Source organism: Tyto alba, unplaced genomic scaffold (genome assembly GCF_018691265.1).
Source record: "Tyto alba isolate M040663 unplaced genomic scaffold, T.alba_DEE_v4.0 Super-Scaffold_20000042, whole genome shotgun sequence".
NCBI classification, from domain to species: domain Eukaryota; kingdom Metazoa; phylum Chordata; class Aves; order Strigiformes; family Tytonidae; genus Tyto; species Tyto alba.
Window position 1 is genome coordinate 11,238,887 of NW_024881293.1, and position 14,214 is coordinate 11,253,100.

The 14,214-nt window shown below is 61.9% G+C and overlaps 1 protein-coding gene across 1 annotated transcript in view; it reads left to right on the plus strand.

The window, feature by feature from the left end:
• The window catches only part of LOC116961775 (homeobox protein engrailed-1-like), a 33,501-nt gene that overhangs the window by 2,027 nt on the left and 17,260 nt on the right, over positions 1–14,214 (plus strand). The window contains exon 3 of the mRNA XM_042794247.1: positions 1,075–1,127. Within this exon, the coding sequence (XP_042650181.1) occupies positions 1,075–1,127 (53 nt within the window). The remainder of the gene's footprint in view (positions 1–1,074; positions 1,128–14,214) is intronic.

The following is a 14,214-nucleotide window of genomic DNA, read 5'->3' on the forward strand; positions in this document are numbered from 1 at the left end:
TAGCAGCGATGGGGAGATAAATATAAAATCAGATTTTCTTTTGAAGCACTTTGCAGAGCAGGATATGATTGTTTTTAGAGAGATCAATCTTTGCAAAGCATTCGGGGTTTTGGGGGAATATTTCTGCACGAGAACAGGCCAAAAATACGAGCATCAAATCCCCTCCCGCTCTTTGTTGCTACAACACCTTTGGGTGACAGCGGCTGCAGAAAAAAAAAAAAAAAAAAATCATTAAAATCTGTTAAATCTTTAGTTTTCGCCCACATCGATATTTCTAGCCAGGCATGAATTCGGGTGGATTTGGCCGGGAGTTTGGGGACCCCTTTTCCTCCGGATCGCCTCCCCCCCTCTCTGGTGCTGGTTGAATTGAGCCGCGAAGCGATGTGCAGGGGAACGAGTCGTTGTATTTTAAATGCAAATAATTTCCAGCGACAACGTTGGAATCAAACGGAAAAAAAAAAAAAAAAAAAAAAAAAGGAAAAAATTATGGGGCGGAAAAAGGAAAAGAAAAAGAGGGTGTGTGTGGGGTATATTGGTGGGAGGAAAGGGGGAAAAAAAAAAAAAAAAAAAAAAAAGAAACAAAACAGCTGAAAAATCCGCTTTCGAGGAGCGCCGGGCCGGGCGGGAGAGCGGCTCCGGTGCCCGGTGAGCGGCGGCGGCTGCCCGGTGAGAGGCTCCGGTGCCCGGGGAGGCTCCGGTGCCCGCGGCGCGGGGGAGCTGGGTCGTCCCCCTCCCGATAAAGACAGACAGACAGACAGACACTGGGTGTGGGGCTGCCCCTCCGCGAGGGTCTCCTGTATTTCCCCGGCAGCAAAGGCCGTGTCCCGGCTTGGTCCCCCTTGCGCAAGGCCGGGGCTCCGGGTGGGTAGCCCCACTCCGCGGGTGGAAGGTCCCGGCTTTGGGACATCCCACGCCCTGCCCGCCGGCGGGACCGGTCCCGACTGAGCGGGCAGGGGCTCCAGCACCGCCCACCCCCCGCCCCCGCTGCCAGCCTCGCCGGGAAAGTTGCTCCAAGTTGGAGCGACGGCGGTGGCGGCTCCTCCTGACGCCTCTTCTCTCTCTTTCCCTCCCCAGGTGGGTTCGGCCGAGCGGCGCCACGGGGGACCGGCACACCGGGAAAGGCGGAGGTAACTGCGGCTCCCCCCCCCCTCCCCCCCCCCCCAACCTCTTTTCCAAAGGCAGCCCCGGGATGCGGCCGGTTTTACCGGAGGGATGCGGGGCAGCTGCGGGACCTGCAGTTAGTGGCGTTACCGGTAACGGTGGGAAGTTCCCGGGCTGGCGGGGAGCGGCACACCGCGGCATCCCTCGCTGAGATGGACAAGGGGGACCGGCGGCAGGCCGGGCTACCCGGGCTCCGGTTCTCCGGTGGGAACCGGGGTTCCCGCAGCGCTCCGAGCCGAGCCCAGCCCCGCTGCCTCCCGCCGAGGCGACCGGAGGTTCCTGCGGCGAGCGCCGTGCTCGCACCGGAGCCCAACATGGCTGCTGTAGTGAAGGTATTTGATTCACACGAGGGTGTAGGCGAGGGGAAGAAGGGGGGACGAGAGGCGGCGGGGCCGGAGCCACCGCCCGCAGCCGCCAGGGCGAGGGGTGAAGGCGGGCGACGACGTCGGTAAGTGCCGGGGAGGACCGGGGCCGGGCGGGCCCCGTGGAGCCCCCGCCGCGGACACTCGTGGGGCGGCCGCCTTTCCCGTGTCTGCGCTGCCAAACCTCCCCCACGGCCGCTCGGGGGCAGGGAGCCGTGGGAAGCGAGGACCGGCAACCGGCGGGGGCAAACCGGGCCGCTGCGGCCCGCCCGGGCCCTGCGTGGTGGCTACTGGGCCCGGGGGCGGCGGGGGGAGCGGGGCCGGCGCGGATGCTGCTCCCCGGCCCCACTGGTGACCGAAACGGCCCTTCCCGGAGCCAGGCCCGGGCCAGAGGGTGCTCCCGGGGCGGCGGAGAAGCTCCGCCAGTCCCGTTCGTTCCCTCGGCGGAGCTTTGGGGCCGCGGTCGTTGTTGGGGTTTTACCCTCTGGGGAAAGACCGCGGCCGGGCCCACCCGGGGAAGGAGAGGATCGAGAGAGGAACCCACGGGGGCGGCGGAGCGGGGCCGGGGCCGGCGGTGCCCCGGGCGGTGTGGACGGCAGCGGGGCCGAGCCCACCGGGGCCGCCGCCGCCTCCCGGGACCGGGCAGGAGAAGCATTTCGGAGCCCGACTGCGAACGTAACGGCACCGGCTCGGCCCACGCCGTGCGGACCGCCAGGGCAGGGCGGGGAGACGCGGGCGGCAGCTCCCGGGGGTGCGCGGGAGGACGAGCCGTTAATTCGGCGACCGGCTGCCTCGCTGGCACCATCTTCCCGCATTCGGAAACGGTTGGCCCTGCCGCGGTGCACCGGAGCGACGGCAACCTTCCGGGATGATCGTGATCCCAATGAATAGCCGTAATAATAATTAATTAGTGGAGGCTTGGAAAGAGAAGGACGGAGAAGGCACGACCCCGCACGGCCCCGGGGCGAGGCGGCGGTTCAGCACCACGGAGAGCGGCGGGGCCGCGGCCGGTGCCCGGTGCCCGGTGCCCGTGGCCGGCGGGAGCATCTTCCGCCCCTTGCGGAGGGGCGGGGGGGTCCTGTCAAGATCTCCCCCCGTCCCGGGGGTCCCCGATGTGTGGCGAAGAAAGCCCCGCTGCCCCCGGGGAGCGCCCGGTGATTGAGGGTTGGCACCTCCGCAAGCGCCGCCACGCATCGCTCCCAGCCCCTTCAAACGCAGATATTCATATATATTATCTATTTTTATATATATAGGTGTATATATATAAAAAGGCGGGTGTGGACAGGGGGGGGGTCGGGACAGATCCGTGCCTCGTCCCCGAAACCTGGAGTGCTGGAAGCCGGACCCGAGCCCCACCACCCGCCCCGAGCCGTTGATCCCGGTCCCCTCTCGAAGCTGAGCCCTCCCGGGGCTGCCCAGAACCGGGGCACCAGCACGGAGCTCTGCCCAGAACCGGGGCACCAGCACGGAGCTCTGCCCGGGACCGGGGCACCGGCACGGTGCTCTGCCCGGGGCTGGGGCCGCTGCTGTGCCCGAGCCGCCTGTTAGTTTCGTTTTCCGCCGTTTTACCGGAGCGAGGTACCAGACGAGGCGGCCCCGGGAGGGCTGCGGAGCCCGGCGGGCTGAGGCAGGGCTGTGGGGCCGGAGATGTGGGGGGGTACCCTGCGTGGGTGTGGGTGTGCACGGGTGAGTGTGCGGGGTGGTGCGTGCGTCGGTGCGAACGCTCCTGGGTGTGCACCGGGGGGGAGGTGTGGGAGGTGTGTGTGTGTGTGTGTATGCACCTGCGTGTGCTCCCGGGTGTGTGCACCGGTGCCCGGGCACCGTGGGTGCGTGGGTGTGTGCACACGGGGGTCACGGCTGTGCCCGCCGGTGCGCTCCCGGTGGGAGGGGGCTGGGGGTGCCGGGGAAAGGCCACTTCCTTTCCCCCCCCCCGCCGCCTCTGGTCGGTGCTGCTTCGCCGTTGACCGGGGGAGCGGAGCGGGTTCTTTGCACCGGGGCAGGGTCGGCCGGGACGGGCCCCGGGCGGCCGCACGGGGGGGACGTGGAGCCGAACCTCGGCACCGTGTCCCGGGATCTGCCCCACCGCCCCTGCGAGCCGCGGCCCCGCTTTGGCCAGGGCCCGGGGACTCCCTCCCCGGCCGGGGGGCAAAGCCGAGGCCAGGCCCGTTACCGCCTGGGGAGGGGGCGGGGGGGTTGAGCCCGGTTTTACTCCCGAGCAGCCGCAAAGTTACCCCTTTGCAAGCGGGACCCGTGAGCGCAGCCTCGACAGGAGGGTTTGGCCGCCCCTCGAGCCGCCCCGATAGCTTCCCCGCCCCGGGCACATTGGGTTTAACCTCTCCCGGGGAGCTCCGCCACAGCCCTGCCCGAGCCGGGTGACCCCCCGGGGCACCTCCGCTACCCCGACGGGGCGGGCCGGCTGCTGCGGGGGGCTGGGTCCGGGGGCGGGGGAGACCCGGGGTGAGCAGACGGGCCTGCCCCCGGGGACAGCGGCGACCGTGGCGAATGGCTTTGCCCCCCCGGAGGGGGTGGGGGGTTAACCCCTGCCCCGGCCCCACGCCCGGGCTGTCCCAGCCCCGCCGCTCAGGCTTTGTCCCCGCCGGCCGCCCCGTCCCTCCTCCCGCCCTCCCCCGCCCTCCAGCCATCCCTCCGCCACCGGCTCTGCCTCAACTTTAGAGGCAGGTCCCGGAGGCGCCGGGGAGCGGGAGCGGGATCCTCACCAGCACCGGTACCGGCACCAGCATCGGCACCGGCACCGGCACCGGCAGCGGGCGGGGGCATCCAGCCTCCATCCCGGGCCGAGCCTCCTCCCCACCCTGCCAGCCTGGGAAGGATGCGGCGACTTGGAGCCGACGGCGATCGCGGACAGCACCGGCCCCAGGGCGAGCAGGTACCCCCCTCCTCGGCTCCCCTCCCCGGGTCCCTTCCCGAGGTCCCCTTTCCTCTCCCCATCCCCACTGCGGGCCAGGGGCAGCCGCTCCGCCAAATTTCCCTCCGAGCAGCCACACGGTCGGAGCCCCCCGGTTTGGGCAGCTCTCCAGGAACATCCCCCGCTGCGGTCCAGCCAGTGCTCGGGGCCGGTGTCTGGGACCGGTGCTTGGGGTCGGTGTCCGGAGCCTCCTGGCCAGAACACAAGGTCCCTGCGGGCAAGGGCAGGCAAGGGCAGGGCCATCCTGGGGGATGCAGGGTGTCCCCCCCCCGGGACATTCACCGCCCGAACTTCCAGGATATGCAGGATCCCTCTCAGGGATGCAGGGCTGGCTGCAGGGAGTGGATGCGGGAGGAAGGGGAGGAAGAGGAGGACAGAATGGGGGTGCAGTGGACACCCCCGGAGGGGCCCTTTTGGCTGGGCCAGTCCCTTCCCCAGCCACTCTCATGACTCAGCAGTTCCCTGCCAGTAATTTACAGTAATTATAAAGTAGAAGTGGGCTCCAGGGTGGGTCTGGGGGTGAATTTGGGACTGGGAAGAAAGCAGGTCCCTGGGCCGTGGGCGGCGGGGACAGATCCTGGGGGAGCATCCTGCTCTGCGATGGCCCCTGGGCCATGGGGGGCTGTGTGGGGCTGAGCCCACTTTAGGCTGCGGTCCCCTTTGGGGTGCAGACGTCAAGTTGGGGTGCTTGGACAGGCATCGAGCAGCGCCAGGGTTGCATGTTGCATCCTGAGGCACCGGGACAGGTTCCCCAAAAATGTTGGGGTTTCTTCATTATTGGCGGCGAGGGGAGGTGGATCGCGGCCACCCCGGGGGGCTCCGACATCGGAGCAAAATACCCCCTGGCGCGTGGCATGGCCGAGGCCCATTTTGTAAAGACCTTGGGTTGGTTTTTCTCTTTGGTTATCTAGCTGTATGAGTGTATGTGATATCATAAAGCTAGAGAACCGAATGTAAAAACCCGCTCGCTATTCTCCGGGAGAAGAGCCCTGCCCTCCCGGCAGGAGAGGGGCTCGGTGGCCACCGGCCTCCCCGAGGCACCGGCCCTGGCGCCTTTGCAAGGGGGAGAGCGGCTGGAAGCCAAACGCGGTTGTGGAGTGGAAATTTCAGTGGGGTTTTGTCTTTAATCATTTTTATTGAGGCCCAGAGCTAGCACCTGTGCTGAGGTGATTATTTTGATTCCAACCTGGGGTTCCTCAGGCTACCTACAAACCCAGCACCTTTATTTTATTAATTTTTTATTTTTTTCTGCCGTGGTTTTAATTTCCACGCTGACAATTAAGCTCGCTTGCACCGGGTGTGCCGGAGATAAATGAAATGGGGCCAGCTCAGAAATAACCCCCAGAGAAACCCTGTTTATAACGAAGTAGAAGGAAAGTTGCCTAAATATATTACCGCATGCAAATTGTAATTTAGCGCAAACCCGTTTCCGAGGCCGATTTATCTACTGGGGAAGAGAAATAAATCATCGTTGCTCTTCGGTTATTCTGCATCTGCAGAGAGATTGCAGCTTTGTTCTTTTGGAGAGGAGGGGATTTGGGAGCATCGCTCTGAGGGTGCTCTGGTCTCAGCCACCCCTCCGGTCCCTCCTGCATCCCCCCAACCCCCCCATGCTCTTGCTTTGCTGCCCGTGGGTTGGGGTGGTGCATGCAGCCAGCTCCCTCCTTCCCTCTTGCTTCCTCCGGCTCCTCTTGCTCCCCGTGGCACCAGGGGGGACTCGCTGGTATGAGGGCTGGGGGGCTGAGCCCGGGCTGCCCAGGGGCTGTGGGGGCCGTGCAGGAGGAGGAGGAGGAATGCTGGATCTGACCCTGACGGCTGATGCTGGAAGAGGGGAAAGGATGTAAATGGTGACCCTGAAGGCTGAGTGGTCCCCCGTTATTCCTGGGCAGCTCAGGGAAGGTGTTTTCAGGCGCGTGTTTTGGGGTGCAGCTCGGAGTGAGCAGAGAGGGAGGCCCCTCTGCAGGCGCAGAGTCCAGCCTTGCGCTCCCGGGCATTCGGCAGCGGTCAGCGGGGAGGCTCCTCAGATGCGCCCAGCACCCAGGTGCTCAAACCAGGGCAGGATGAGGCCCTGACCATGCCAAACCATCCACCGCTCTCCTGTGGGAGGCAGGCATGGAGCGAGGGGCACGGCAGCCCGAGCGGGGCGGTGTCACTGGGACATCCCTCGCTTCTCTGGTCTTCGGTGCATCGATTCCCTGGCTGGGTTGGTGCTGAGAAGGGATAAGGGGAAGATCATCAGTTCCAAATATTAAAAGCTCAACACTCCAATCCCTCGCTCCATCAGCCTCTCCCTGCCCTGTGCGTCCTGGCTTCTACCTTGGGTTGCGCCTCCTCTTTCACCTGACGGTGCTGGAGTCTGCAGCAGATGAGGAATTTGAGGTGCAAGAGGCAGGGGTGCCCCTTCCTCCCTCTTGACAGGTCTTGCTTTGTTCAGACAGCGAGAGGGGCACATTCCTTCTCCTGGATCTCTGATCCTGGCAATGATCCTGCACCCCCCAGCCTGCACGGATACTCTGGGCTCACCCCATTTGGGCCTTTTTCTGGGCAGGGAGTGTGCAACCCTTATATATAGTGTGGAAAAAAGCAGGGATGGCCCCCTTGCACCGCAAATATGGTGTGGGATAAAGAGGAGATGGTCCCTCGTACACCCCGTGCCCTGTGGAGCCACTCCGCCTGCAGCTTGGGGACAGGGACAGGAGCGCGGGTGCTTCAGCCGGGTGAGGGCCTTTGCCGCAGCGCAGCGCGGCATCCGGAGGCACCGGCTTGTTTCCTTGGTGGAAACACAGGTCCCTGGGGGGAAATGTGCCCCATCCGATGGCCAATGCCAACCTGTGCTCTGCTCGTGAGGCTGGCTGAATGGGGCACTGCGCCAGGAGGAAGGAAAACCACCCCAGCTCCTCGTTGCTTTGCCCTGAGCTCCAAGGGATGGCAGGTTTCTGTCGGAGCAGGCTTTCCATGCCAGACCCGCTTACATCCCTTTGATTTTCTCAGGCTCTTCAAGATCTGGATCAGTTGTGAATCCCGTAGCTGGGGGAGGTGGTTTGGTCAGGGGCTGCCTGCACCGACCTGCCCGCGTTTCCGTAGCATCAGTGGAGGACGCGGCTGGCTGGCGGGAGAAGCGTTTCAGCGGCGGCGGCAGCGAGGCCGCGTGGGGACAGGCGGGAGGATGCAAAGCGGCGGCCGTGCAGCAAGGGGGGGGGGGCTGATGCTGCCCGTCAACCCTGTCCTCGCTGCTCACAGCCCCCAGCTGAACGTACCCCGAAACACAGCACCACGCGCCCCGACATCCCGGCCGGGAGCAGAGGGGGAACCAGCGCAGGCTCTGCCACGCTCGGGAAACCTTCTCCTCCCTCCTGACTACTTGTAAACCATTCAGCAAGAATTTCTTAAAATAGGTTCCACTTTAAGGACTTATCTGCTGAATACCATTAATTTTCTGGGGTTCGTTAAAAGCAAACTTGGTATCATAGCAACTGAATCTATTCCAGGGAAGCAGCCAATTGCACCGCGCGGTGTGTGCAACCGAAGGCGAGAGAAAGGAGCCTTTCAGGTTTATTCTCGGGCTTGTGCCTTTGCAAGTGAAGTTTTAATTTTCAATGTTTTATTCCTTGCAGAATATTTTATAATTTCTCCCGGCGAATCTGCAGGGAGAGGAAAATCACCACACTGGCAAATATTTTCAAAATCGCCTTCGTTTCGTGCTGTCCGTGTGTGGACAGAGGTGGTGGGATGTGGCAGGTGCTTGGGCTGGATGTGGTGCTGGCAGTTTGGCCTCGTCTTTGGGACAGCTGGGATCGTCCCTTGTGGGGTTCACACCACCAGCCCCGGTGTCACTCCTGGAAGCAAAACTGAGCACGGGCAGCTCCAGCCGCCCCGGATGGATCCGGGACCGCCCAGCGGGATTGGGGGCTGCTGGTAAAGAGGACGCTAATCCCCGTCTCATTTCCCCGGCCTCGCTAAAGAAATAGTCATTATTTTCCTTTTAATCCCATCTCTCTCCTCTTTTCCATTAGGCCCTAAGCTGCAATCTTGTTCCCGGGGGATGTTACGCGGAGGATAATCCCATGTGCTGCCGGGGCGCTTGGCCCAGCTACTTTGGGGGGTGGTTTGTAGCCCTGGGCTGTGACCAGTGGGTCGGGGCTGAGCCCAACTGGCCCCAGGGGTCTCCAGTCCTGGTCCCCAGCACCGGGAGAGGAGCTGGATTGAGCATCCTGGTGCTGGCACAATGTAGCGAGCTGGGGGCAATGGGGTGCTCCCCAAACCCCTGGACCAGCTGTGGAGATGGAAATTGAGAGCTCGTGGCTGGTTTGGTTGTTGGGGTGCCGGGATGATGCTGCGGTCCTGTGTCGGCTCGGGTGGGCAGGATCTGGCCCCGGGCTTGGCGGTGGGACCGAAGGAGCCCTTTGTGCTGTGGCTGGTGCAAGGGATGGAGGGAGCTGGGGGGATGTCGGGGTTTGGGGTGCTGAGAGGAGTCAGGAGGCAGCTCCACCTCCACCCCACGGCCACCAAGCTCAGCCAGGAAACACAAAATGGCAGGGCTGGCACCATTAAAAATAATCCCGTCCCAAGATTGCCTCTCTCTGCCAGCGACACCACGTTCAGGTTTTAGTCTGGGACGGGTGGTGGGAACCGTGTTTGCAGCCGTCCTGGCCACCAGCATCGCACGCGTGTGCCCAAAGGTCGTGGCTCTTGGCCTCAGCCATTAAACCCAAATCTCCCCATCCCTGAGTGAGGGGGTCCCCACACCATCCCCCCCCATCCCTGGCGCCGCTCCCTCTTCCCGCTGCAAGCTGATGATTTTCCAACTTGATAGCAGGGAGGGAAAAAAAAGTCATTTATGATAAAAAGTATCACTTAAATAGACAGAAAGGGTAAAAGCCCCAGACAAAAACATCCTCAAGCAGGAGAAAATGAAAAACACTCATGTGTTTAACTTTAGGCCATTTAAAAATAACTTTTGAACAGGCAACAGTAAATAACAATTCCTACCCATCAGGTATGTGTCACTGTGATGGTGAAGCTCCCGTTTATTTACCCAAAGCTGGCGGAGGATGGCCCAGCCGGCTCTTTAGCTGCTAATTTTTATAGATGTCAGGCTGAAGTCTCCGACCTGGATAAATCAGGTGCCGGCAGTGGAGGGAGCGGAATGAGAGCGCTCAGCCCTCTGTCAGTGATGGAGGTCAGGGGTGCACAGGGGACCCCCATCCATGGGACTCAACCAGGGGGTAAGATGAGACCCCACGTGCAGGGATGGGTGCCCAGGACACTGGGGTGTGTTCCCAGCCCCATGCGATCCACTGGAGCCTTGCTTTCTCTCCTTTTTTTTTTTTTTTTTTTATATGGAGAAATTATTATTTATAGTTTAATATCTTCATGTTTCTATGGAAACTCCATGGCTGCGCTGGGTGGAGAAGTCAAAACCAGCCGGGGAAATGGCAATATTTGAAAGTGAGAGGAGCGGGGCGGGTGCTCGCCTGCGCCGGGGTGCGGGGACCAGGGTGGGCGGCAGGCGTGGGATGCGGGACCCGCCGCGTGTCGGTGATGCTCGGGGTGCCGAGGACGTGGCCTTGGTGGCTGCACTTTGTCACTCCTGCCGAAGCCAAACCCTTCGCCCAGTCTCCTTGGCGAGCTGTTTTTCAAGCCGCGTTTGCCAAAGCCTTTCCCCCCCTTCCCCACGACAGGAATCCTCCCGGCGCAGGGAAAACCCCTCGGGGACTGACGATGCTTCGGTGGGAGAGGGTTGGCCGAGCAGCCGGCACGCGTGGGCATCGCCCATCCGGGGAAACGCTACGGCCCCAAATGTAGGTCACGCACGTCTGTGCATCATCGTGTACATATGTTGACTTCAAAGAGCTCGGGCTCATCCTCGCTGATAACAAAAACCCGCGTGCGGCTGTGAAACAGATTTGCATTTATAACCGGCGAACGCGGGGCACGTGCATTACATACCGGGGGGGCTGGGGGGACCCCCCCCCGTGCCTGGCACTGGTGCTGGCACTCATGCGGAAAGAGCACGGTGGCGGCGGAGACCTTCTCCCCCTAATAGCCGGTGACAGGGTTTGCTAGTGGCGATGTCCCTGCGTCGGGCGCAGAGCGAGGACGGAAGGTGTGCGACGTCCCCGCTTTTGTCAGAAAGTATCTATCAGAGCAGCGGGGAAAGGTCAGCGGGAAAAGCACGCGGGGAGGCACGAGCGGGCCCCGAGGATGCTGTCCCCGTGTCCGTCTGTCCTGCTGCTAATACCAGACAGTGATGTTCCCCCCGCTCCCCCGCCTCCCCGACCAGGATAGCAAGAGATTAGCTTAAAAAATCCCAGCCGCTTCAAAAAATAATAACTGTGGGTTTCGCCGCCTCTGCCTTCTGGTTTTTGAGCCTTTGGGGATGGTGTTTTCATGCCTTCCTCCGCCGCCACCAGAAATGTATTTATTTATTTTTAATGAAAAGCATGATCCCGGTGCTATTCTGGGGCTGGGCCTTGACAAACAAGGGAAGATGGTGGGGCTGGGGCTGGCGGGGGGGGGGGGGTTGTGCCTGTGCCTGTGCCGCTGGCTTCGAGGAGCAGCCCCCCCTCCCCGTGACGGCGAGCGGGACCCCCGGCTCTGCCATCCCCGTAGCTCCCAGGGAGGCTGAGCCCAGACTTTCTCTGCCCTAATTCCCTGGGAAACCAGGCGAAGGCTGATCCTTGCGCGGCTGCTTATTGTTTTCTGTAAATCTTGGTTTTCTGCAGAGCTTGGAGGGGATTTTCGGGCAACGCCCCCCCGGGGCTTGATGTTGGGGGAAATCAAGGTGTGATGTGCCCAAACCGCCCCATCCCTGGGGGAATCCCGTTACTTTGTGTGTCAGGCGGGGATTAACGTGGAGTATTTGCTCCTGGAGCATCAAACACTGGTTGTGAAACCGGGGCATGGCTGGGGGCAGCGGGGGGGGCTCAGGGTGGTGCCGGGGTGTTTGGGGTCCCCGTTGGTCCCCATGGCTGGGTCATGGTTGGGGGTACAGCCACCAGCCACGTGTCCCCCCTGCTCGCTGAGCCTCTGGGTTTGAAAATCAGGGACGGGCACTGGTACCTTTTGGCTCATTCTTATATCAAAATCAAAGAATTTGGATAAAAGGGAGAGACGGGAACGTCCAGGCTGGGGACATTAACACCAGCTTGGCTGCCCAGGGCGTAGAACCCCCCCTTGGCTCCATATTTCCCCACCTCCTGCTGCCAAACACCCCTTCCAGAGCAGACTTTAGGCAGGAAACCCCGCACCAGCTGCCATGCATAAACCTAAGGTGGGCACACGCGTGCTCCCACGCACACCCGGCCTTGCACACGCTTGTGCACGCGCAGCCGAGCCGGAGTTGGGGCCGGCTGCTCCGGGAGACGGGGTGCGAGTGGCATTTCAATGCAATCCAGGCGGGAACAATGAGGTGTGTTTTTAAGGGACTGTGAAAGGGGGGTTTTTGCTGAAGGCCTGAAAAGGCGGCGGGGGGAGGAGGGAGCCGGGCAGCCCCTCCATTAGCTCAGTGCAGCAGCGAGAACAGCTGTGAAAAGAGCCCAGGCCTTTTTCCCACGCCCAGAGGAGCGGAGCGAGGGAAGGAGCCCTCCCAGCGAGGTCAGATCCCATCACTAATATATACACAGGCTGTGCCCTCATTCACGTCACCCCGGCGCAGGTTTGTTTAAGGCACACACACACTGACACTAATTTCTTCTCGCCCTCGCTCCCCCAGCCGGCCCCATTATGGTCCCCGCTGCATTAAACCCTCCCCATGCCCCAGTGACGGCTGGCGGCACTGAGGGTTTGTTTTTTTTTTTTTTAAATTTTTTTTTTTTTTTTTTTTTAATTCCACACACATTCCCCCCCTCCCGCCCTCCAACACCTGACCAGCAAGGTCAAGACGAGCTGCCCGCGCCGTGGCGGCGGCGATCGGCTCTGTCCGGCAGCTGCTGCGCCGGGGCCGGCTCGCAGGAATGCACCGCGGTGGCCGGGGCCCGCAGATGGGACCTGGCGGGGGTTTGACACCCGGGACTCAGCTGGCGGAGGCGGGTGGGGGCTGCTGAGCTCGGGGAGGGGGGGAGGATAGTGAAATTACCCCCCCCCCCAGCCCGGCTCTGTGCATTCACAGGAGCGTGGCTGATTGATGCTGGAGGAGGGCCGGCCTCGTGGCTGCTTGTCGGGAGGATGAAGTTGTGGGTCTTTGCTGGGGGCCAAGTTAAAGGGTTGGTTCAAACCCCAGCCAGCCTGTAGTTCGCAGAACCTGACTGGGGAGTGATCCCAGTGGCTCCGGTGATGTTGGTGGGGGTCACACCGGTCCCTCTGGCCAGCTCTGCCCCTGCCCCCCCGCCACCGTCCCAGTCCCGTGCACCCCAGCACTGGGGGAGCTCTGGGGGATCTTACCCGGGGCTGCTGTTGGGGTGCAGGATGTGTGCGTGAGGGGCTGAGGGGGGGATGTGCAGGGATGGGGGGGGGGATTCTCCTTCTCCTGCTCTTCCCATGCCAGGATGCGGCCGTAGCGTTCCCCGGCCCTGCGGTGCTGCTGGCCCGGCATCTGCCGAGAGACGGGCAGCGAATAAATCAAGTCTTGTTTATTCTCGTGCCTGGGCCTGGTGTGTGAGTTCATTTTAAAACGTTCTGCCTTAAATTACAGCCTAATAAATCAATACCCACTTAGCGATGCAAGCAAGCGGGAGAGGTTTGTGCAAAGAATTAAAGTTGCCTCCGTGGCTCTCGGGCTTTGCAAAGGGTGAGGGAGTGAGACCCAGCAGGACCGTGTCCTGGGACATGTGTACATGGCTGGGACACATGTGTGCATGGCTGGGACATACATGTACGTGGCTGTGCATGGCTGGGACATGTGTGTCATGGCTGTGCACAGCCCAGACATGAATGTGCATGGCTGTGCATAGCCAGAACAAGCGTGTGCATGGCCAGATGTGGCAGGGACACGTGCTAGGGCAGGCGTGTGCCGTCAGCTGCCCCGTGCAGGGGTTTGGGGAAGCCCCAGAACTAATCCCAGCCCCTCTGACATGGGGTGTGTCTGGATTCCCTCCCCAAAAAATGCAACAATATGGCCCCCCCCCCCCCCCCCCAGCTCCCACCTGCTTCTGCCTCTCCACCCCCTGCCCCACTCAGGCGCTTCGTTAGGCCCCTGCTAACGGCTTCGCCTGAGCATCCTCCTCCCCTTCTCCCCTCTGCTCACACCTTTCACTTGTCTAATCCCCTTGTATTTGTCTGGGCCACCTTCCAGGGCCACCCACCTCTTTACAGGGCCACTGCTAAGTAAACGCTGCCTTTGCTCTGCTAAACGGGGACTCCTCCTCGGCGCAGTCGGGGTTAGCGGGACCGGACCTTTCATGTGCCGCTCGCCTTTCTCGGGGGCTGCCCTTCACCTCCTGCCACAGCACCCTCCATCCTCCTCCTCCCCAGGGATTTGGGGCACACCGCGCTCTGGGTGCGCAGCATCGGGGCAGCCACATCCCTGGGTGCCATCGCTGCCTGCTCCCACCAAAACCACCCTTGGCAATGCCCAAGGACCCTCATCTCCACCCGTGTGTGTCACCCCCCCTGGCTTGTGTCGAGGCCGGTTTTATCCCTCCCCCTCTTGTCTCCTTTGCCAAGCCCTGACACTTGATGGCAGCCCATTCAAAATGCATGGGCTCCCCTTTCCAAGCGCCCCGGTCCTTTTGAACTAAAAGGATTTTCTCAGAGGCTAAGTTCAAATGTATGGCCGTTATTTATTTATCACCCTGCTATGTATTATTCATTTATTTAAAAATGTAT